The following is a 21,378-nucleotide window of genomic DNA, read 5'->3' as shown; positions in this document are numbered from 1 at the left end:
CTTTCTCCGGCGTCGATTGTGCGTTCTTGGTTTTACAGAGGTTTCTTTTGAGTAATGGCTTCAGTATTGTCAACCCCATACGCATTTGGAAGTTTGTGTATGCAATTGTTTTTACATTTCTCTTGTTATTTATAATGTTTGAATTAGATTTTGTGTTTTTGGAGAGATTTTCCTTACGTGGTGGAAGCGTTTTTAATCTTGGCAAATATGGATTGTCTATTTTATCATGTTGATCGGAAAGCAATACCAGGAACGTTGAAACGTTTTAAAGGCTTTCACTCTCCACTGACTTGTGCGAAAGACGACGTACATACTAAAACGGAAACACCTGTCTTTTTTTCTATTGGAGTTTTCTGGAAGAAATTCTGTGCAATCTGAAAAGATTGATGGAGGATACAGTAATTGCTGTCTACATCGCCAGGGTCTCTGGACAGGGTAGGTGCCAGGGGCCTGGGTCTCTGGACAGGCGTAGGTGTCAAGAGTCCTGGGTCTCTGTACGGGAGTAGGTGCCAGGGGGCCTGGGCCTGGGTAGGTGCCGGGCTCCAGGGTGTCTGGACAGGGTCAGGTGCCGGTGGGCCTTGATCTCTGGACGGGGCCAGGTGCCGGGGTCCTGGGCCTCTGAACGGGGGTATCTGCCGGAGTCCAGGGCCTCTAGACGTGGTAGGTCCCGGGGAACTGGGTTTCTGGACAGGGGTAGGTGCCAGGGGTCTTGGTCCTCTAGACGGGGTAGGTGCCGGGGGCCTGGGTCTCTCGACAAGGGTAAGTGCCTGGGGGCCTGGGCCTCTGGACAGGGGTAGGTGCCGGGGGGCCTGGGCCTGGGTAGGTGCCGGGGTCCAGGGCCTCTGGACAGGGGCAGGGGCCGGGGGCCCTGGGTCTCCGGACAGGGGCAGGTGCGGGGGGCCTGGGTTTCTGAACGGCGGGGGTAGGTGCCGGGGTGCCTGGGTCTCTGGACAGGGATAGGTGCCGGGCTCCATGGCCTCTGGATGGGGTAGGTGCAGGGGGCCTGGGTGTCTGTACAGGTGTAGGTGCCGGGGGGCCTTGGCCTGGGTAATTGCTGGGGTCCAGGGTGTCTGGACGGGGCAGCTGTCGGGGGCCAGGGTCTCTGAACGCGGGTAGCTGCCGGGGTCCAGGGCCTCTGCACAGGGGTAGGTGCCTGGGGGCCTGGGTCTCTGGACAGGGGTATGTGCCGGGGTCCAGGGCCTCTGGGCAGGGGTAGGTGCCCTCGGGGGCCTGGGTCCCTGGACGGGGTAGGTGCTGGGGGCCTGGTTCTCTGGACAGGGGTAGGTGCTGGGGGGCCTTGGTCTCTGGACAGGGATAGGTGCGCGGTCCTGGAAAGGGGTAGGTGTTGGGGGTCCTCGGCCTCTGGACAGGGGCAGGTGCAGGGGTCCAGGGCCTCTGGACAGGGGCAGGTGCCGAGGGTCTGGGCCTCTGGACAGGCGCAGGTGCCGGGGCGCATGGGTCTTTGGACAGGGGTAGGTGCCGGGGGGCCTGAGTCTCTAGAAACTGGTAGGTGCCGGGGTCTGGGTCTCTGAACAGGGGTAGGTGCCAGGGGCCTGGGTCTCTGGACAGGGGCTGGTGCCGAGGAGCCTGGGTCTCTGGACAGGGGCAGGTGCCGAGGTCCAGGGCCTCTGGACAGGGCTAGGTGCCGGAGGCCCTGGGTCTCTGACCCGGGGTAGGTGCCGAGGGGCCTGGGACTTAGTAGGTGCTGGGCTCTAGGGCCTCTGGACAGAGGCAGTTGCCGGGGGGCCTGTGTCTCTAGACAGGGGTAGGTGCTGGGGTCCTGGGTCTCTGGACAGGGGTAGCTGCCAGGGTCCTGGGTCTCTGGACATGGGTAGGTGCCAGGGGCCTGGGTGTCTGGACAGGGTTAGGTGCCGGGGTCCTGCGTCTCTGGACGGGATAGGTGCCGGGGGCCTGTGTCTGTGGACAGGGTTAGGTGCCGGGGGTTCTGGGTTTCTTGACAGGGGTAGGTCCCGGGGGGCCTGCGTCTCTGGACAGGGGTAGGTACCGGGGGCCTGTGTCTCTGGAAAGGGGGAGGTGCCGGGGTCCAGGGCCTCTGGACAGGGCTAGGTGCCGGGGGACCTGATGTCTCTGGACAGGGCTTGGTGCCGGGGGGCCTGGATCTCTGGATAGTTGTCGGTGCCAAGGGGCCTGGGACTGGGTAGGTGCCGGGGTCCAGTGCCTCTGGACAGGGGTATGTGCCGGGGTCCAGGGCCTCTGGGCAGGGGTAGGTGCCCTCGGGGGCCTGGGTCCCTGGACGGGGTAGGTGCTGGGGGCCTGGTTCTCTGGACAGGGGTAGGTGCTGGGGGGCCTTGGTCTCTGGACAGGGATAGGTGCGTGGTCCTGGAAGGGGGTAGGTGTTAGGGGTCCTCGGCCTCTGGACAGGGGCAGGTGCAGGGGTCCAGGGCCTCTGGACAGGGGCAGGTGCCGAGGGTCTGGGTCTCTGGACAGGCGCAGGTGCCGGGGCGCATGGGTCTTTGGACAGGGGTAGGTGCCGGGGGGCCTGAGTCTCTAGAAACTGGTAGGTGCCGGGGTCTGTGTCTCTGAACAGGGCTAGGTGCCAGGGGCCTGGGTCTCTGGACAGGGGCTGGTGCCGAGGAGCCTGGGTCTCTGGACAGGGGCAGGTGCCGAGGTCCAGGGCCTCTGGACAGGGCTAGGTGCCGGAGGCCCTGGGTCTCTGAACCGGGGTAGGTGCCGAGGGGCCTGGGACTTAGTAGGTGCTGGGCTCTAGGGCCTCCGGACAGAGGCAGTTGCCGGGGGGCCTGGGTCTCTAGACAGGGGTAGGTGCCGGGGTCCTGGGTCTCTGGACAGGGGTAGCTGCCAGGGTCCTGGGTCTCTGGACATGGGTAGGTGCCGGGGGCCTGGGTGTCTGGACAGGGTTAGGTGCCGGGGTCCTGCGTCTCTGGACGGGATAGGTGCCGGGGGCCTGTGTCTGTGGATAGGGTTAGGTGCCGGGGGTTCTGGGTTTCTTGACAGGGGTAGGTCCCGGGGGCCCTGCGTATCTGGACAGGGGTTGGTACCGGGGGCCTGTGTCTCTGGATAGGGGTAGGTGCCGGGGTCCAGGGCCTCTGGACAGGGCTAGGTGCCGGGGGACCTGATGTCTCTGGACAGGGCTTGGTGCCGGGGGGCCTGGATCTCTGGATAGTTGTCGGTGCCGAGGGGCCTGGGACTGGGTAGGTGCCGGGGTCCAGTGCCTCTGGACAGGGGTATGTGCCGGGGTCCAGGGCCTCTGGGCAGGGGTAGGTGCCCAGGGGCCTGGGTCCCTGGACAGGGTAGGTGCTGGGGGCCTGGTTCTCTGGACAGGGGTAGGTGCTAGGGGGCCTTGGTGTCTGGACAGGGATAGGTGCGTGGTCCTGGAAAGGGGTAGGTGTTAGGGGTCCTCGGCCTCTGGACAGGGGCAGGTGCAGGGGTCCAGGGCCTCTGGAAAGGGGCAGGTGCCGAGGGTCTGGGCCTCTGCACAGGCGCAGGTGCCGGGGCGCATGGGTCTTTAGACAGGGGTAGGTGCCGGGGTCCTGAGTCTCTAGAAACTGGTAGGTGTCGAGGTCTGGGTCTCTGAACAGGGGTAGGTGCCAGGGGCCTGGGTCTCTGGACAGGGGCTGGTGCCGAGGAGCCTGGGTCTCTGGACAGGGGCAGGTGCCGAGGTCCGGGGCCTCTGGACAGGGCTAGGTGCCGGGGGCCCTGGGTCTCTGACCCGGGGTAGGTGCCGAGGGCCCTGGGACTTAGTAGGTGCTGGGCTCTAGGGCCTCTGGACAGAGGCAGTTGCCGGGGGGGCCTGTGTCTCTAGACAGGGGTAGGTGCCGGGGTCCTGGGTCTCTGGACAGGGGTAGCTGCCAGGGTCCTGGGTCTCTGGACAGGGGTAGGTGCCGGGGCCTGGGTGTCTGGACAGGGTTAGGTGCCGGGGTCCTGCGTCTCTGGACGGGATAGGTGCCGGGGGCCTGTGTCTGTGGACAGGGTTAGGTGCCGGGGGTTCTGGGTTTCTTGACAGGGGTAGGTCCCGGGGGGCCTGCGTCTCTGGACAGGGGTAGGTACCGGGGGCCTGTGTCTCTGGACAGGGGTAGGTGCCGGGGTACAGGGCCTCTGGACAGGGCTAGGTGCCGGGGGACCTGATGTCTCTGGACAGGGCTTGGTGCCGGGGGGCCTGGATCTCTGGATAGTTGTCGGTGCCGAGGGGCCTGGGACTGGGTAGGTGCCGGGGTCCAGTGCCTCTGGACAGGGGTATGTGCCGGGGTCCAGAGCCTCTGGGCAGGGGTAGGTGCCCAGGGGCCTGGGTCCCTGGACGGGGTAGGTGCTGGGGGCCTGGTTCTCTGGACAGGGGTAGGTGCTGGGGGGCCTTGGTGTCTGGACAGGGATAGGTGCGTGGTCCTGGAAAGGGGTAGGTGTTAGGGGTCCTCGGCCTCTGGACAGGGGCAGGTGCAGGGGTCCAGGGCCTCTGGACAGGGGCAGGTGCCGAGGGTCTGGGCCTCTGGACAGGCGCAGGTGCCGGGGCGCATGGGTCTTTGGACAGGGGTAGGTGCCGGGGGGCCTGAGTCTCTAGAAACTGGTAGGTGCCGGGGTCTGGGTCTCTGAACAGGGGTAGGTGCCAGGGGCCTGGGTCTCTGGACAGGGGCTGGTGCCGAGGAGCCTGGGTCTCTGGACAGGGGCAGGTGCCGAGGTCCAGGGCCTCTGGACAGGGCTAGGTGCCGGAGGCCCTGGGTCTCTGACCCGGGGTAGGTGCCGAGGGGCCTGGGACTTAGTAGGTGCTGGGCTCTAGGGCCTCTGGACAGAGGCAGTTGCCGGGGGGCCTGGGTCTCTAGACAGGGGTACGTGCCGGGGTCCTGGGTCTCTGGACAGGGGTAGGCGCCGGTATCCTGGGTCTCTGGATAGGGTAGGTGCTGGGGGTTGGGTCTCTGGACAGGGGTAGGTGTTTGGGGATTTTGGTCTCTGGACAGGGGAAGGTGCGGGGTCCTGGGTCTCTCGAAAGAGGCAGGTGCCAGGTGTTTGGGTCTCTGGACAGGGTCAGGTGCCGAGGGGCCTTGGCCTGGGTAGGTGCCGGGGTCCAGGGCCTCCGAACAGGGGCAGGTGCCGGGGGTTTAGGTCTCTGGAGAGGGGCAGGTGCCAGGGGCCTGGGTCTCCGGACAGGGGTAGGTGCTGGGGGGCCTGGGTCGCTACACAGGGGTAGGTGCCTAGGTGCTTGGGTCTCTGGACAGGTGCAGGGACCGGGGGGCCTGGGTATCTGGACAGGGGCAGGTGCCGGGCTTCAGGGCATCTGGACATGTTCAGGTGCTGGGGTCCTGAGTCTCTGGACAGCTGTAGGTGCCGGGGGGCCTTGGTCTCTGGACAGGGTCAGGTGCCGAGGGGCCTTGGCCTGGGTAGGTGCCCGGGTCCAGGGCCTCTGAACAGGGGCAGGTGCCGGGGGTTTAGGTCTCTGGAGAGGGGCAGGTGCCAGGGGCCTGGGTCTCCGGACAGGGGTAGGTGCTGGGGGGCCTGGGTCGCTACACAGGGGTAGGTGCCTAGGTGCTTGGGTCTCTGGGCAGGTGCAGGGACCGGGGGGCGTGGGTATCTCGACATGTTCAGGTGCCAGGGTCCTGAGTCTCTGGACAGCTGTAGGTGCCGGGGGGCCTTGGTCTCTGGACAGGGGTACGTGCCGGGGAGCCTGGGTCCCTTGACAGGGGCAGGTGCCGGGGTCCAGGGCCTCTGGACAGGGCTAGGTGCCGGGGTGCCTGAGTCTCTGGACAGGGGTAGGTGCCGGGGGGCATGGGTCTCTGGACAGGGGTAGGTGCCGGGGGGCCTGGGTCTCTGGACAGGGGTAGGTGCCGGGGGTCTTCGGTCTCTGGACGTGGTAAGTGCCATGGGCCTGGGTCTCTGGACAGGGGTAGGTGTCAGGAGTCTTCGGTCTCTGGACGGGCTAAGTGTCGTGGGCCTGGGTCCCTGTATAGGGGTAGGTGCCAGGGAGCCTGGTTCTCTGGACAGGGATAGGTGCCGGGGGGCCTGGTCCTGTGTAGGTGCCGGCGTCCAGGGCCTCTGGATAGGGGCAGGTGCCAGGGGGCCTTGGTCTCTGGACAGCGGTAGGTGCCGGGGGGCCTGGGCCTGGGTACCTGTCGCGGTCCAGGGTCTCTGGACAGGGGCATGTGCTGGGGGGCCTGGGTCTGTGGACAGGGGTAGGTTCCGGGGGACCTGGGTCTCTGGACAGAGGCAGGTGCCGGGGGGCCTGAGTCTCTTGACACGGGTACGTGCCGGGGGTCTTTGGTCTCTGGACATGGGTAGGTGCCGGGGGGCCTGGGTCTCCGTACAGGGGTAGGTGCCGGGGGGGCCTGGGTCTGTGGACAGGGGAAGGTGCCGGGGGGGCTGGGTGTCTGGACAGTAGTAGGTGTCGGAGGGGCTGGGTGTCTGGATAGTGGTAGGTGCCGGGGGGCCCGGGTCTCTGGACAGGGGTAGGTGCCGGGGGGCCCGGGTCTCTGCACAGGGTTAGGTGCCGGGGGGCCCGGGTCTCTGCACAGGGGTAGGTGCCGGGGGGCCCGGGTCTCTGCACAGGGGTAGGTGCCGGGGCACCCGGGTCTCTTGACAGGTACAGGGGCCGGGGGGCCTGGGTATCCGGACAGGGGTACCCTGGCCAGGGTCCAGGGCATCTGGACATGTTCAGGTGCCGCGGGCATGGGTCTTTTCACACGGGCAGATGCGGGGGCGCCTATGTCTCTGGACAGAGGTAGGTGCCCGAGGGCCTGGGTCTCTGGACAGGGGTAGATGCCGGCGGGCCTGGGTCTCTGGACAGGTGTAGGTGCCGGGGGTCCTGAATCTCTGGACAGGGGTAGGTGCCCGGAGCCTGGGTCTCTGGACAGGGGTAGGTGCCGGGGGGCCTGGGTCTGTGGACAGGGGTAGATGCCGGGGTCCAGGGCCTCTGGACAGGGCTAGGTGCCGGGGTGCCTGAGTCTCTGGACAGGGGTAGCTGCTGGGGGCGGGTGTCTCTGGGCAGGTGTAGGTGCCAGGGGTCCTGAGTCTCTGGACAGGGGAGGTGCCGGGGGCCCGGGTCTCAGGACAGGGGTAGGTGCCGGGATCCAGGGCCTCTGGACAGAGGTAGGTGACGGGGGCCTGGGTCTCCGGACAGGGTAGGGGCTGGGGGCCTGGTTCTCTGGAATGGGTTAGGTGTCGGGGTCCTGGGTCGCTGAACAGGGGTAGGTGTTGCGGTCCTGTGCCTCTGGACAGGGGTAGGTATTGGGGGACCTGGGTCATTAGACAAGGGTAGGTGTGGGGTCCTGGGCCTCTGGACAGGGGCAGGTGCCGGGGTCCAGGGCCTCTCGACAGGGGCACGTGCCGTGGGCCCTGGGTCTCTGAACAGGGGTAGGTGCCGGGGGCCTGGGTCTCTGGACAGGGGCTGGTGCCGGGGGCCTGGGTCTCTCAACGGGGGTAGGTGCCTGGGGCCTGGGTCTCTGGACAGGGACAGGTGCCTGGGGGCCTGGGACTCGACATGGGTAGGTCCCGGGATCCAGGGCCTCTGGATACGGGCAGGTTCCGGGGGGCCTGGGTCTCTTGACAGGGGCAAATGCAGGGGCGCCTGGGTCTCTGGACAGGGATAAGTGCTGGCTGGCCTGGGTCTGGGGACAGGGGTAGGTTCCCGGGGGGCCCGGGTCTCTGGACAGGGGTACGTGCCGGGGTCCAGGGCCTCTGCACAGGGCTAGGTGCCGGGGGCCCTGGGTCTCTGGACAGGGGTAGGTGCCTGGGGGCCTGGGTCTCTGGACATGGGTAGGTGCGGGGTGCTGGACAGGGGTTGGTGTTGGGGAACCTCGGCCTCTGTACAGGGGTAGGTGTTGGGGGACCTTGGTCTCTGGACAGGGGTAGGTGCGTGGTCCTGGGTTTCTGGAAAGAGGCAGCTTCCGGGGGTTGGGGTTTTTGGACAGGGGCAGATGCCGAGGGGCCTAGGCCTTGGTAGGTGCCGGAGTCCAGGGCCTCTGAACAGGGGCAGGTGCCGGGGCTTAGGTCTCTGTACAGGGGCAGGTGCCGGGGGGGCCTGGGTCTGTGGACAGGGGAAGGTGCCGGGGGGGCTGGGTGTCTGGACAGTGGTAGGTGTCGGAGGGGCTGGGTGTCTGGATAGTGGTAGGTGCCGGGGGGCCTGGGTCTCTGGACAGGGGTAGGTGCCGGGGGGCCCGGGTCTCTGCACAGGGGTAGGTGCCGGGGGGCCCGGGTCTCTGCACAGGGGTAGGTGCCGGGGGGCCCGGGTCTCTTGACAGGTACAGGGGCCGGGGGGCCTGGGTATCCGGACAGGGGTACCCTGGCCAGGGTCCAGGGCATCTGCACATGTTCAGGTGCCGCGGGCATGGGTCTTTTCACAAGGGCAGATGCGGGGGCGCCTGTGTCTCTGGACAGAGGTAGGTGCCGGAGGGCCTGGGTCTCTGGACAGGGGTAGATGCCGGCGGGCCTCGGTCTCTGGACAGGTGTAGGTGCCGGGGGTCCTGAATCTCTGGACAGGGGTAGGTGCCCGGAGCCTGGGTCTCTGGACAGGGGTAGGTGCCGGGGGCCCTGGGTCTGTGGACAGGGTAGATGCCGGGGTCCAGGGCCTCTGGACAGGGCTAGGTGCCGGTGTGCCTGAGTCTCTGGACAGGGGTAGCTGCTGGGGGCGGGTGTCTCTGGGCAGGTGTAGGTGCCAGGGGTCCTGAGTCTCTGGATAGGGGAGGTGCCGGGGACCCGGGTCTCAGGACAGGGGTAGGTGCCGGGGTCCTGAGTCTCTGGACAGGGGTTAGTGCCGGAGGCCTGGGTCTCTGGACAGGTGTAGGTGCCGGGACGCCTTGGTCTTTGGATAGGGGTAGGTGCTGCGGGGCCTGGGTCTCTGGAAGGGGCAGGTGCCTTGGTCTCTGTATAGGGGTAGGTGCTGGGGGGCCTGGGTCTCTGGAAGGGGCAGGTGCCGGGGGCCTAGGTCTCTGAACGGTGGTTGGTGCCAGGGGGCCTGGGTCTCTGGACGGGTAGGTGCCAGGGGTCCTTGGTCTCTGGACGGGGGCAGGTGCCAGGGGGCCTGGGCCTCGGTAGGTGCCGGGTTCCAGGGCCTCTGGACAGGGAAAGGTGCTGGGGGGACTGGGTCTCTGGACAGGGGCTGGTGCCGGGGGCCTGGGTCTCTGAACGGGGATAGGTGCCGGGATCCAGGGCCTCTGGACAGAGGTAGGTGACGGGGGCCTGGGTCTCCGGACAGGGTAGGGGCTGGGGGCCTGGTTCTCTGGAAAGGGTTAGGTGTCGGGGTCCTGGGTCGCTGAACAGGGGTAGGTGTTGCGGTCCTGTGCCTCTGGACAGGGGTAGGTATTGGGGGACCTGGGTCTTTAGACAAGGGTAGGTGTGGGGTCCTGGGCCTCTGGACGGGGCAGGTGCCGGGGTCCAGGGCCTTTCGACAGGGGCACGTGCCGTGGGGCCTGGGTCTCTGAACAGGGGTAGGTGCCGGGGGCCTGGGTCTCTGGACAGGGGCTGGTGCCGGGGGCCTGGGTCTCTCAACGGGGGTAGGTGCCTGGGGCCTGGGTCTCTGGACAGGGACAGGTGCCTGGGGGCCTGGGACTCGACATGGGTAGGTCCCGGGATCCAGGGCCTCTGGATACGGGCAGGTTCCGGGGGGCCTGGGTCTCTTGACAGGGGCAAATGCAGGGGCGCCTGGGTCTCTGGACAGGGATAAGTGCTGGCTGGCCTGGGTCTGGGGACAGGGGTAGGTTCCCGGGGGGCCCGGGTCTCTGGACAGGGGTACGTGCCGGGGTCCAGGGCCTCTGCACAGGGCTAGGTGCCGGGGGCCCTGGGTCTCTGGACAGGGGTAGGTGCCGGGGTCCTGGGTCTCTGGACAGGGGTAGGTGCCTGGGGGCCTGGGTCTCTGGACATGGGTAGGTGCGGGGTGCTGGACAGGGGTTGGTGTTGGGGGACCTCGGCCTCTGTACAGGGGTAGGTGTTGGGGGACCTTGGTCTCTGGACAGGGGTAGGTGCGGGGTTCTGGGCTTCTGGACAGAGGCAGCTGCCGGGGGTTGGGGCCTTTCGACAGGGGCAGATGCCGAGGGGCCTAGGCCTTGGTAGGTGCCGGAGTCCAGGGCCTCTGAACAGGGGCAGGTGCCGGGGCTTAGGTCTCTGTACAGGGGCAGGTGCCGGGGGGGCCTGGGTCTGTGGACAGGGGAAGGTGCCGGGGGGGCTGGGTGTCTGGACAGTGGTAGGTGTCGGAGGGGCTGGGTGTCTGGATAGTGGTAGGTGCCGGGGGGCCCGGGTCTCTGGACAGGGGTAGGTGCCGGGGGGCCCGGGTCTCTGCACAGGGGTAGGTGCCGGGGGGCCCGGGTCTCTGCACAGGGGTAGGTGCCGGGGGGCCCGGGTCTCTGCACAGGGGTAAGTGCCGGGGGGCCCGGGTCTCTTGACAGGTACAGGGGCCGGGGGGCCTGGGTATCCGGACAGGGGTACCCTGGCCAGGGTCCAGGGCATCTGGACATGTTCAGGTGCCGCGGGCATGGGTCTTTTCACACGGGCAGATGCGGGGGCGCCTATGTCTCTGGACAGAGGTAGGTGCCCGAGGGCCTGGGTCTCTGGACAGGGGTAGATGCCGGCGGGCCTGGGTCTCTGGACAGGTGTAGGTGCCGGGGGTCCTGAATCTCTGGACAGGGGTAGGTGCCCGGAGCCTGGGTCTCTGGACAGGGGCAGGTGCCGGGGGGCCTGGGTCTGTGGACAGGGGTAGATGCCGGGTTCCAGGGCCTCTGGACAGGGCTAGGTGCCGGGGTGCCTGAGTCTCTGGACAGGGGTAACTGCTGGGGGCGGGTGTCTCTGGGCAGGTATAGGTGCCAGGGGTCCTGAGTCTCTGGACAGGGGAGGTGCCGGGGGCCCGGGTCTCAGGACAGGGGTAGGTGCCGGCGTCCTGAGTCTCTGGACAGGGGTAAGTGCCGGAGGCCTGGGTCTCTGGACAGGTGTAGGTGCTGGGACGCCTTGGTCTTTGGATAGGGGTAGGTGCTGCGGGGCCTGGGTCTCTGGAAGGGGCAGGTGCCTTGGTCTCTGTATAGGGGTAGGTGCTGGGGGGCCTGGGTCTCTGGAAGGGGCAGGTCCCGGGGGCCTAGGTCTCTGAACGGTGGTTGGTGCCAGGGGGCCTTTGTCTCTGGATGGGTAGGTGCCAGGGGTTCTTGGTCTCTGGACGGGGGCAGGTGCCAGGGGGCCTGGGCCTCGGTAGGTGCCGGGTTCCAGGGCCTCTGGACAGGGAAAGGTGCTGGGGGGACTGGGTCTCTGGACAGGGGCTGGTGCCGGGGGCCTGGGTCTCTGAACGGGGATAGGTGCCGGGATCCAGGGCCTCTGGACAGAGGTAGGTGACGGGGGCCTGGGTCTCCGGACAGGGTAGGGGCTGGGGGCCTGGTTCTCTGGAAAGGGTTAGGTGTCGGGGTCCTGGGTCGCTGAACAGGGGTAGGTGTTGCGGTCCTGTGCCTCTGGACAGGGGTAGGTATTGGGGGACCTGGGTCTTTAGACAAGGGTAGGTGTGGGGTCCTGGGCCTCTGGACAGGGGCAGGTGCCGGGTTCCAGGGCCTCTCGACAGGGGCACGTGCCGTGGGGCCTGGGTCTCTGAACAGGGGTAGGTGCCGGGGGCCTGGGTCTCTGGACAGGGGCTGGTGCCGGGGGCTTGGGTCTCTCAACGGGGTAGGTGCCTGGGGCCTGGGTCTCTGGACAGGGACAGGTGCCTGGGGGCCTGGGACTCGACATGGGTAGGTCCCGGGATCCAGGGCCTCTGGATACGGGCAGGTTCCGGGGGGCCTGGGTCTCTTGACAGGGGCAATTACAGGGGCGCCTGGGTCTCTGGACAGGGATAAGTGCTGGCTGGCCTGGGTCTGGGGACAGGGGTAGGTTCCCGGGGGGCCCGGGTCTCTGGACAGGGGTACGTGCCGGGGTCCAGGGCCTCTGCACAGGGCTAGGTGCCGGGGGCCCTGGGTCTCTGGACAGGGGTAGGTGCCGGGGTCCTGGGTCTCTGGACAGGGGTAGGTGCCTGGGGGCCTGGGTCTCTGGACATGGGTAGGTGCGGGGTGCTGGACAGGGGTTGGTGTTGGGGGACCTCGGCCTCTGTACAGGGGTAGGTGTTGGGGGACCTTGGTCTCTGGACAGGGGTAGGTGCGGGTTCCTGGGCTTCTGGACAGAGGCAGCTGCCGGGGGTTGGGGTTTTTGGACAGGGGCAGATGCCGAGGGGCCTAGGCCTTGGTAGGTGCCGGAGTCCAGGGCCTCTGAACAGGGGCAGGTGCCGGGGCTTAGGTCTCTGTACAGGGGCAGGTGCCGGGGGGGCCTGGGTCTGTGGACAGGGGAAGGTGCCGGGGGTCTGGGTGTCTGGACAGTGGTAGGTGTCAGAGGGGCTGGGTGTTTGGATAGTGGTAGGTGCCGGGGGGCCTGGGTCCCTGGACAGGAGTAGGTGTCGGGGGGCCGGGGTCTCTGCACAGGGGTAGGTGCCGGGGGGCCCGGGTCTCTGCACAGGGGTAGGTGCCGGGGGGCCCGGGTCTCTGCACAGGGGTAGGTGCCGGGGGGCCCAGGTCTCTTGACAGGTACAGGGGCCGGGGGGCCTGGGTATCCGGACAGGGGTACCCTGGCCAGGGTCCAGGGCATCTGGACATGTTCAGGTGCCGCGGGTATGGGTCTTTTCACACGGGCAGATGCGGGGGCGCCTATGTCTCTGGACAGAGGTAGGTGCCAGGGGCCCTCGGTCTGTGGACAGGGGTTGATGCCGGTGTCCAGGGCCTCTGGACAGGGCTAGGTGCCGGGGTGCCTGAGTCTCTGGACACAGTATGTGCCGGGAGCCTGGGTCTCTGGACAGGGTTAGGTGCCGGGGGGCCTGGGTTTCCGGACAGGGTTATGTGCTCGGGGGCCTGGGTCTCTTGACAGGGGCAGATGCGGGGGGCGCCTAGGTCTCTGGACAGGGATAGGTGCCGAGGGCCTGGGTCTCTGGACAGGGGTAGGTGCCAGGGGTCCTGAGTCTCTGGACATGAGTAAGTGTCGGGGGTCTGGGTGCCGGGGTGTCTTGAGTCTCTAGAAGGGGCAGGTGCCAGGGCATGGTTCTCTGAACGGGGGTAGGTGCCATGGGTCTTGGGTCTCTGGATGGGGTAGGTGTCGAGGGGCCTGTGTCCCTGGACAGGGTAACTGCCGGGGGCCTGTGTCTATGGAGAGGGGTAGGTGCCGGGGGTGCTGTGTCTATGGAGAGGGGTAGGTGCCGGGGGCCTGGGTCTGTGGACAGGGGTAGGTGCCGGGGGGCCTGGGTCTCTGGAAAGGGACAGGTGCTCGGGGGCCTGGGTCTCTTGACAGGGGCAGATGCGGGGGGCGCCTAGGTCTCTGGACAGGGATAGGTGCCGAGGGCCTGGGTCTCTGGACAGGGGTAGGTGCCAGGGGTCCTGAGTCTCTGGACATGAGTAAGTGTCGGGGGTCTGGGTCTCTGTACAGGGGTAGGTGCCAGGGGGCCTGGGTCTGTGGACCGGGCTAGGTGCCGGGGGGCCTGGGTGTCTGAACAGGGGTAGGTGCCGGGGGCCTGGGTCTGTGGTCAGGGGTAGGTGCCAGGGTCCAGGGCCTTTGGACAGGGCTAGGTGCCGGGGGGCCTGGGTCTCTGGACAGAGGTAGGTTCCAGGGGCCTGTGCCTGGGTAGGTGCTGGGGTCCAGGGCCTCTGGACAGGGTAGGTGCCAGTGGCCTGGGTCTCTGGACAGGGGTAGGTGCCACGGGTCTTGGGTCTCTGGACAGGGTAGGTTCCGGGGGGACCTGGGTCTCTGGAAGATGCAGGTGCCGTGGGTCTGAGTGCCTGGACAGGGGTAGGTGCCAGGGGTCCTGGGTCTCTGGACGGGGTAGGTGCTGGGGGCCTGGGTCTCGACAGCGGTAGGTATTGGCGGACCTGGGTCTCTGGACAGGGGTAGGTGCGAGGTCTTCGGCCTCTGGACAGGGGCAGGTCCTGGGGGGCCTGGGTTTATTGATAGGGGCGGATGCGGGGGCGCCTAGGTCTCTGCACAGGATTAGGTGCCCGGGGGCCTGGGTCTCTGGACAAGGGTAGGTCCCGGGGGGGCTGGGTCTCTGGAAGGGGCAGGTGCCGGTACATGGGTCTCTGAACGGGGGTAGATGCCACGGGTCTTGGGTCTCTAGACGGGGTAGGTGCTGGGGGCCTGGGTCTCTGGACGGGGTAGGTGCCGGGGACCTCTGTCTCTGGACAGAGGTAGGTGCCAGTGGGCTGTGTCTCTGGACAGGGGTAGGTGCCGGGGGGCCTGGTTCTCTGGATCGGGGTAGCTGTCGGGGGGCCTGGGTGTCTGGACAGGGGCAGGTGTCAGGGGGCCTGGGTCTCTGGACAGGGACAGGTCACGGGGGCTTGGGTCTCTGAATGGGCGTAGGTGCCGGGTGGCCTGGGTCTCTGGACGGGTCTGTGCCGGGGGCCTGGGTCTCTGGACAGGTTAGGTGCCGGGGACCTGGGTCTCTGGACAGGGCTAGGCAAAAACCCAGGCCCCCGGGACCTACCCTGTCCAGAGGCCCTGGACCCCATCAGCTACCCCCGTTCAGAGACCCATGCCCCCGGCACCTGGCCCTGTCCAGAGATCCAGGCCCCCCGGCACCTCACCCTGTCCAGACACCCTGGACCCCGCCACCTACCCAGGCCCAGGCCCCCCAGCACCTACCCGCGTCAGAGACCCAGGACCCTTCACACCTACGCCTGTCCAGAGACCGAGGCCCCCGGCACCAACCCCTGTCCAGATACCCAGGCTCCCGGGCACCTACCCCTGTCCAGAGACCCAGGGCCCCCGGCACCTAGTCCTGTCCAGAGGCCCCGGACCCCAGCACCTACCCCTGTTCTGAGACCCAGGCCAGCCGGCACCTACCCCTGTCCAGAGACCCTGGACCCTGGCACCTACCCCTGTCCAGAGACCAAGGCCCCCCGGCACCTACCCCTGTCCAGAGACCCAGGCCTTCCGGCACCTACCCCTGTCCAGAGACACTGGACCCCGGCACCTACCCCTGTGCAGAGACCCAGGCCAGCCGGCACCTACCCCTGTCCAGAGACACTGGACCCCGGCACCTACCCCTATCCAGAGACCCAGGCGCCCCGGCACCTACCCCTGACCAGAGACTCAGGCGGCCCCCCGGCACCTACCCCTGTGCAGAGACCCAGGCCAGCCGGCACCTACCCCTGTCCAGAGACACTGGACCCCGGCACCTACCCCTATCCAGAGACCCAGGCGCCCCGGCACCTACCCCTGACCAGAGACTCAGGCGGCCCCCCGGCACCTACCCCTGTCCAGAGACCCAGGCCCCCCGGCACCTACCCTGTCCAGAGACCCAGGCGCCCCGGCACCTACCCCTGTCCAGAGACTCAGGCCCCCCAGCACCTACCCCTGTCCAGACACCCAGGCCCCCCGGCACCTACCCTGTCCAGAGACCCAGGCCCCCCGGCACCAGCAGAGCAGTCAGTGGAAACCTGGAGCATGGCAGCATCGCACTCCAGGGAGCCTGCTTACTCGCCCGAGGGCCTTCCCGGCCTCCAGGCGGCGCTCGCAAGAGCGGGGCTCAGAGCCCTTTCTCCGCGGTGCGGGTAGGGGTACGGTGGGGGGGGAGGGGGTTCTCTCCGTCATTGGCTGTCAGCGCGCGCATGCGCCAGCCGGCTGGCTGTTAACGGGCGCGCGCGCGCATGCGCCAGCCGGCTGGCTGTTAACGGGCGCATGCGCGCGCAGGTGCCTACCGGCTCTGCTCGGCTAGACGCTGCTTTCAGAGGCTGGAGACTCGAGTGTCCCTGGCGGCGTTTGTGGCTGGAGCTGATTACCTCCGGGTGCTTTGGTCCAGAGCGGCGGAAAGCCAGTAGAAATTGAATTATCTTGAAGCCAGTCCCTTAGCCTGGGAGATCTTTGGCTTCAGGATGAGCGTCGGGGAGTGGTTCCTGAGGGCCTGGAGGAGACACGTGGCTAGATGGAGGAAGAATCATCACAAGGATGGCGATGGTTTCTCGAACACCCGGTACCGCATCCGGCCGAAGGATCTAGGCATGATCCACAGAGCTGCCATCGCAGGTGATGTCAACAAGGTGGACCAGATCCTCTTACTCCGGGTCAATGAGATAAACGACGGAGACAAGAAGAAGAGGTAATGGCCGGGGTCGGGGGCTGCTAAGGGAGGCCTGGGGAGAGGGGAGAAGCCCCCATTCCTGGTTTTGGGGTAGAGGAGATATGGTGCGGGGTGAAGGCATGGGTGGGGTGGAAGTCAGGCTGGGGGTGGAGTTGGGTGGGCGATGGGGGGACTGTGGTGGGGGTAGAGTTGGGTGAGGGACTGTGGTAGGAAGTGGAGTTGGGTGGCGTTGGATGTGGGGGACTATGGGTCTCTTAACGGGGGTAGGTGCTGGGGGGCCTGGGTCTCTTGACTGGGATAGGTGCCAGGGTCCAGGGCGTCTGGACAGGGGTGGGTACCGGGGTCCTGGGTGTCTGGACAGGTGTAGGTGCCAGAGGTCCTGGGTCTCTGGACGAGGTAGGTGTCGGGTGCCTGCATCTCTGGACAGGGGTAGGTGCCGGGGGGGCTGGGTCTCTGGATGGGGGTAGGTGCCGGGGGGCCTGGGCCTGGGTAGGTGCCGGCGTCCAGGACCTCTGGACAGGGGCAGGTGCCGGTAGGCCTGAGTCACTGGACAGCGGCAGGTGCCGGGGGCCTGGGTCTGTGAACGGGGTAGGTGCCGGGGTCCAGGGCCTCTGCACGGGGTAGGTGCCAGAGTCCTGAGTCTCTGGACAGGGGTAGGTGCTGGGGGGCCTGAGCCAGGGTAGGTGCCGGTGTCCTGGGTCTCTGGACAGGGGTAGGTGCTGGGGGGCCTGGGTCTCTGGACAGGGGTAGGTGCCGGGGGTCTGCGTCTCTGGACAGGAATAGATGCCGGGGGGCTGAGCCTGGGTAGGTGCCGTGGTCCAGGGCCTCCGGACAGGGACAGGTGCCAGGGTGCCTGGGTCTCCGAATAGGGGTAGGCGTCGGGGGTACTGTGTCTCTGGACAGGCGTAGGTGTTGGGCTCCAGGGCGCATGTACGGGATAGGTGCCTGGGGCCTGGATGTCTGGACAGGGGGGAGGTGCCAGTGGTCCTGGGTCGCTGGACAGAGTAGGTGCCGGGGGCCTGCGTCTCTGGATAGGGGTATGTGGTGGGGGACCTGAGCCTGGGTAGGTGCCAGGGTCCAGGACCTCTGGACAGGGGCATGTGCACGGGGTCCTGGGTCTCTGGATACGGGCAGGTGCCGGGGGCCTTGTTCTCTGAACGGAGGTAGGTGCCGGGGGAACTGGGTCTCTGGACAGGGGTAGGTGCCGGGGTCCAGTGCCACTGGACAGGGGCAGGTGCCGGGGGCCTGGGTCTCTGGATATGGGCAGGTGCCGGGGGCCTTGTTCTCTGAACGGAGTTAGGTGCTGGGGGGCCTGGGTTTCTGGACGGGTCTAGATGCCGGGTTCCATGGCCTCTGGACGGGCGTAAGTGCCGGGGTCCTGGGTCTTTTGACGGGAGTAGGTGACAGGGGTTCTTGGTCTCTGGACGAGGGTAGGTGCGGGGGGCCTGGGTCTCTGGACGGTGGTAGGTGCCGGGGTCCACGGCCTCTGGATGGGCGCAAGGTGCCGGGGGGCCTGCATCTCTGGACAGGGGTAGGTGCTGGGGGGCTGGGCCTGGGTAGGTGCCGGTGTCCAGGACCTCTGGACAGGGGCAGGTGTCGGGGGGCCTGGGTCTCTGGACAGGGGTAGCTGCTGCGTGCATGGGTCTCTGGACAGGAGTAGGTGCCGGAGTCCTGAGTCTCTGGACAGGGGTAGGTGCCGGGGGCCTGGGTCTCTTGACAGGTGTAGGTGTCAGGGGGCCTTGGTCTATGGACATTGGTAGATGCCAAGGGGCCTGGGTCTCTGGACAGGGGTAGGTGCCGGGGGTCCTGGGTCTCTGGAGACGGGTAGGTGCCGGGGTCCAGGGCCTCTGGACAGGGCTAGGTGCCGGGGGCCCTGGGTCCCTGGACAGAGGTAGGTGCTGGGGAGCTTGTGGCTGTGTAGGTGTTAGGGTCCAGGGCCTCTCGACAGGGGCAGGTGCCGGGAGGCCTGGGTCTCTGGACAGGGATAGGTGCCGGGGGGCCTGTGGCTGTGTAGGTGTTAGGGTCCAGGGCCTCTCGACAGGGGCAGGTGCTGGGAGGCCTGGGTCTCTGAACAAGGGTAGGAGCCGAGGGGCCTGGGTCTCTGGACAGGGGTGGGTGCTGGAGTCCAGTGTCTCTGGACAGGGTAGGTGCCAGGGGCCTGGGTCTCTGGACAGGCGTAGGTGATAGGGTTCCTGGGTCTCTGGATGGGAGTAGGTGCCGGGAGGCCTGGGCCTGGGTACGTACCGGGGTTCAGGGCGTCTGGACAGAGGCAGGTGCCTGGGGGCCTGGATCTCTGGACATGGGCATATGCCGGGGGCCTGGGTCTCTGAACGTTGCTAGGTGCCGGGGTCCAGAGCCTCTGAACAGTGGTAGGTGCCAGGGGCCTGAGACTCTGGACAGCGGTAGGAGCCGGGGTCATGGGTCTCTGGAAAGTGTAGGTGCCGGGGGCTTGGGTCTCTGGACAGGGGTAGGTTCCGGGGGGCCTGAGTCTCTGGACAGGAGTAGGTGCCGGGGCCCGTGGGTCTCTGGACAGGGGTCGGTGCTGGGGGGCCTGGGCCTGGGTAGGTGGCAGGGTTGAGGGCCTCTGGACAGGGGCAGGTGCCGGGGTCCACGGCCTCTGGACAGGGGCAGTTGCCAGGGGGCCTGGTTCTCTGGGCAGGAGCAGGTGCCGGGGGCTTGGGTCTCGGAATGGGGGTAAGTGCCGGTATCCAGAGACTCTGGACGGGGTAGGTGCTGGGGACCTGGGTCTCTGGACAGGGTTAGGTGCCGGGAGTCCTGGGTCTCTGGACAGGGACAGGTGCCGGGGGGCCTGGGTCTTTGGACAGGGGCAGTTGACGGGGGCCTGGGTCTCTGAACAGGGGTAGGTGCCAGGTGGCCTGGGTTTCTGGACAGGGGTAGGTGCCGGGGTCCAGGGCCTCTGGAAAGCGGCAGGTGCCGGGGGGCCTGGGTGTGTGGACAGGGGTAGGGGCCGAGGGGCCTGGGTCTCTAGAGAGGGTAGGTGCTGGGGGCCTGGGCCTGGGTAGGTGCCGGGGTCCAGGGCCTCTGGACAGGGGTAGGTGCCGGTGGCCTGGGTCTCTGGACAAGGTTAGGTGCCAGGGGTCTTGGATCTCTGGACAAGGTAGGTACCAGGGCCCTGGGTCTCTGGACAGGGGTAGGTGCCAGGGTCTAGGGCCTCTGGAAAGCGGCAGGTGCCGGGGGGCCTGGGTGTTTGGACAGGGGTAGGGGCCGAGGGGCCTGGGTCTCTAGAAAGGGGTAGGTGCTGGGGGGCCTGGGCCTGGGTACGTGCCGGGGTCCAGGGCCTCTGGACAGGGGCAGATGCTGGGGGCCTGAGTCTCTGGATGGGGGTCGGTGCCGGTGTCCAGGGCCTCTGGACAGAGTAGCCGCCGGGGGCCTGGGTCTCTGGACAGGGGTAGGTGCCGGGGGACCCGGGTCTCTGGAAGGGGCAGGTGCCGAGGGCCTGGGCCTCTGAACGGGGGTACGTGCTGGGGGCCTGAGTCTCTCGACGGGGGTCGGTGCCGGGGTCCAGGGCCTCTGGACAGAGTAGCCGCCGGGGGCTTGGGTCTCTGGACAGGGTTAGGTGCCAGGGGTCCTGGGTCTCTGGACGGGGTAGGTGATGGTGTACTGGGTCTCTGGACAGGGGTAGGTGGCGGGGGTCCTGGGTCTCTGGACGGGGTAGGTGATGGTGTACTGGGTCTCTGGACAGGGGTAGGTGCCGGGGGGCCTGAGTCTCTTGACAGGTGTAGGTGCCGGGGGGCCTGGGTCTCTAGACAGGGGTAGGTGCCAGGGGGCCTGGGTCTGTGGACAGGGGTAGGTGCAGGGATCCTGGGTCTCTGGACAGGACTAGGTGCCGGGGGTCCTGAGTCTGTGGACAGGGGTAGGTGCCGGGGTCCTGGGTCTCTGGACAGGGGTAGGTGCTGGGGGGCCTGGGCCTGGGTAGTTGCCGGGGTCCAGGGCCTCTGGACAAGGGCAGGTGCCGAGGGGCCTGGGTCTCTGGACAAGGTTAGGTGCCGGGGGCCTGGGCCTGGGTAGGTGCCGGGGGGCCTGGGTTTCTGGACAGTGATACGTGCCGGCGTCCAGGGCCTCTGGACAGGGGTAGGTGCCTAGGACCTGGGTCTCCGGACAGGGATAGGTACAAGGGGTCCTGGGTCTCTGGATGGGGTAAGTGCCGGGGGCCTGTGTCTCTGGACAGGGGTAGGTGCCGGGGGGCCTGGGTCTGTGGACAGGGGTAGGTACTGGGGTCCAGGGTTTCTGGACAGGGCTAGTTGCTGGGCGGCCTGGGTCTCTGGACAGGGGTAGGTCCCGGGGAGATTGTGCCTGGGTAGGTGCTGGGGTCCAGGGCCTCTGGACAGAGGCAGGTGGCGGGGCACCTAGGTCTCTTGACAGGAGTAGGTGCCCGGGGGCCTGGGTCTCTGGACAGGGGTAGGTGCCGGTGTCCTGGGTCTCTGGACAGGGGAAGGTGCCGGCGGGGCTGGGTGTCTGGACAGGGGTAGGTGCCGGGGGGCCTAGGTCTCTGGACAGGGGTAGGTGCCGAGGGGCCTGGGTCTCTGGACAGGTGCAGGGACCGGGGGGCCTGGGTATCTGGACAGGGGCAGGTGCCAGGGTCCAGGGCATCTGAACATGTTCAGGTGCCGAGGGCATGTGTCTCTTGACAGGGGCAGATGCGGGAGCACCTATATCTCTGGACAGATGTAGGTGCCTTGGGCCTGGGTCTCTGGACTACTGTAGGTGCCGGGGGGCCTTGGTCTCTGGACAGGGGTAGGTGCTGGGGGGCCTGGGTCTCTGGACAGGGGTAGGTGCCGGAGTCCAGGGCCTCTGGACAGGGGTAGGTGCCGGGGGGCCTGGGTCTCTTGTCAGGGGCAGATCCCAGGTCCAGGGCCCCTGGACAGGGGTAGGTGCCGGGGTCCAGGACAGGGCTAGGTGCCGGGGGGCCTGGGTCTCTGGACAAGGGTAGATGCCAGGGGGCCTGGGTCTCTGGACAAGGGTCGGTGCTGGGGTCCAGGGCCCCTGAACAGGGCTAAGTACCGGGGGTCCTGGGTCTCTGGACAGGGGTAGGTGCCGGGTGTCCTGGGTCTCTGGACGGGCGTAGGTGCCAGGGTTACTGGGCCTGGGTAGGTGCCGAGGTCCAGGGCCTCTGGACAGGGGCAGGTGCGGGGGAGGCTGAGTCTCTGGACAAGGGCAGGTGCCGGTGTCCTGGGTCTCTGAACAGGTGTAGGTGCCGGAGTCCTGGGTCTCTGGACAGGGGTAGGTGCTGGGGGGCCTGCATCTCTGGACAGGGATAGGTGCTGGGGGGCTCAGCCTGGGTAGATGCCGGGATCTGGGGCCTCCGGACAGGGGCAGGTGCCGGGGGTCCTGGGTCTCCGGACATG

The 21,378-nt window shown here is 67.4% G+C and overlaps 1 protein-coding gene across 1 annotated transcript in view; it reads left to right on the top strand.

Annotated features, from left to right (window-relative positions):
* The first annotated feature begins 386 nt into the window (after positions 1 to 386).
* Positions 387 to 21,378, top strand: part of LOC110569126 (ankyrin repeat domain-containing protein 62-like) — a 78,675-nt gene continuing 57,683 nt past the window's right edge. The window contains exons 1-3 of the mRNA XM_064371595.1: positions 387 to 435; positions 15,536 to 15,719; positions 15,806 to 16,030. Of these exons, the coding sequence (XP_064227665.1) occupies positions 387 to 435; positions 15,536 to 15,719; positions 15,806 to 16,030 (458 nt within the window). The remainder of the gene's footprint in view (positions 436 to 15,535; positions 15,720 to 15,805; positions 16,031 to 21,378) is intronic.

The sequence above is a fragment of the Aotus nancymaae genome, unplaced genomic scaffold, assembly GCF_030222135.1.
Source record: "Aotus nancymaae isolate 86718 unplaced genomic scaffold, 86718_ANA_hifiasm-v0.15.2.pri h1tg000141l, whole genome shotgun sequence".
Classification (NCBI taxonomy): domain Eukaryota; kingdom Metazoa; phylum Chordata; class Mammalia; order Primates; family Aotidae; genus Aotus; species Aotus nancymaae.
The sequence above is the reverse complement of the archived record's forward strand: the minus strand, read 5'-3'. Positions and strand labels throughout refer to the sequence as shown.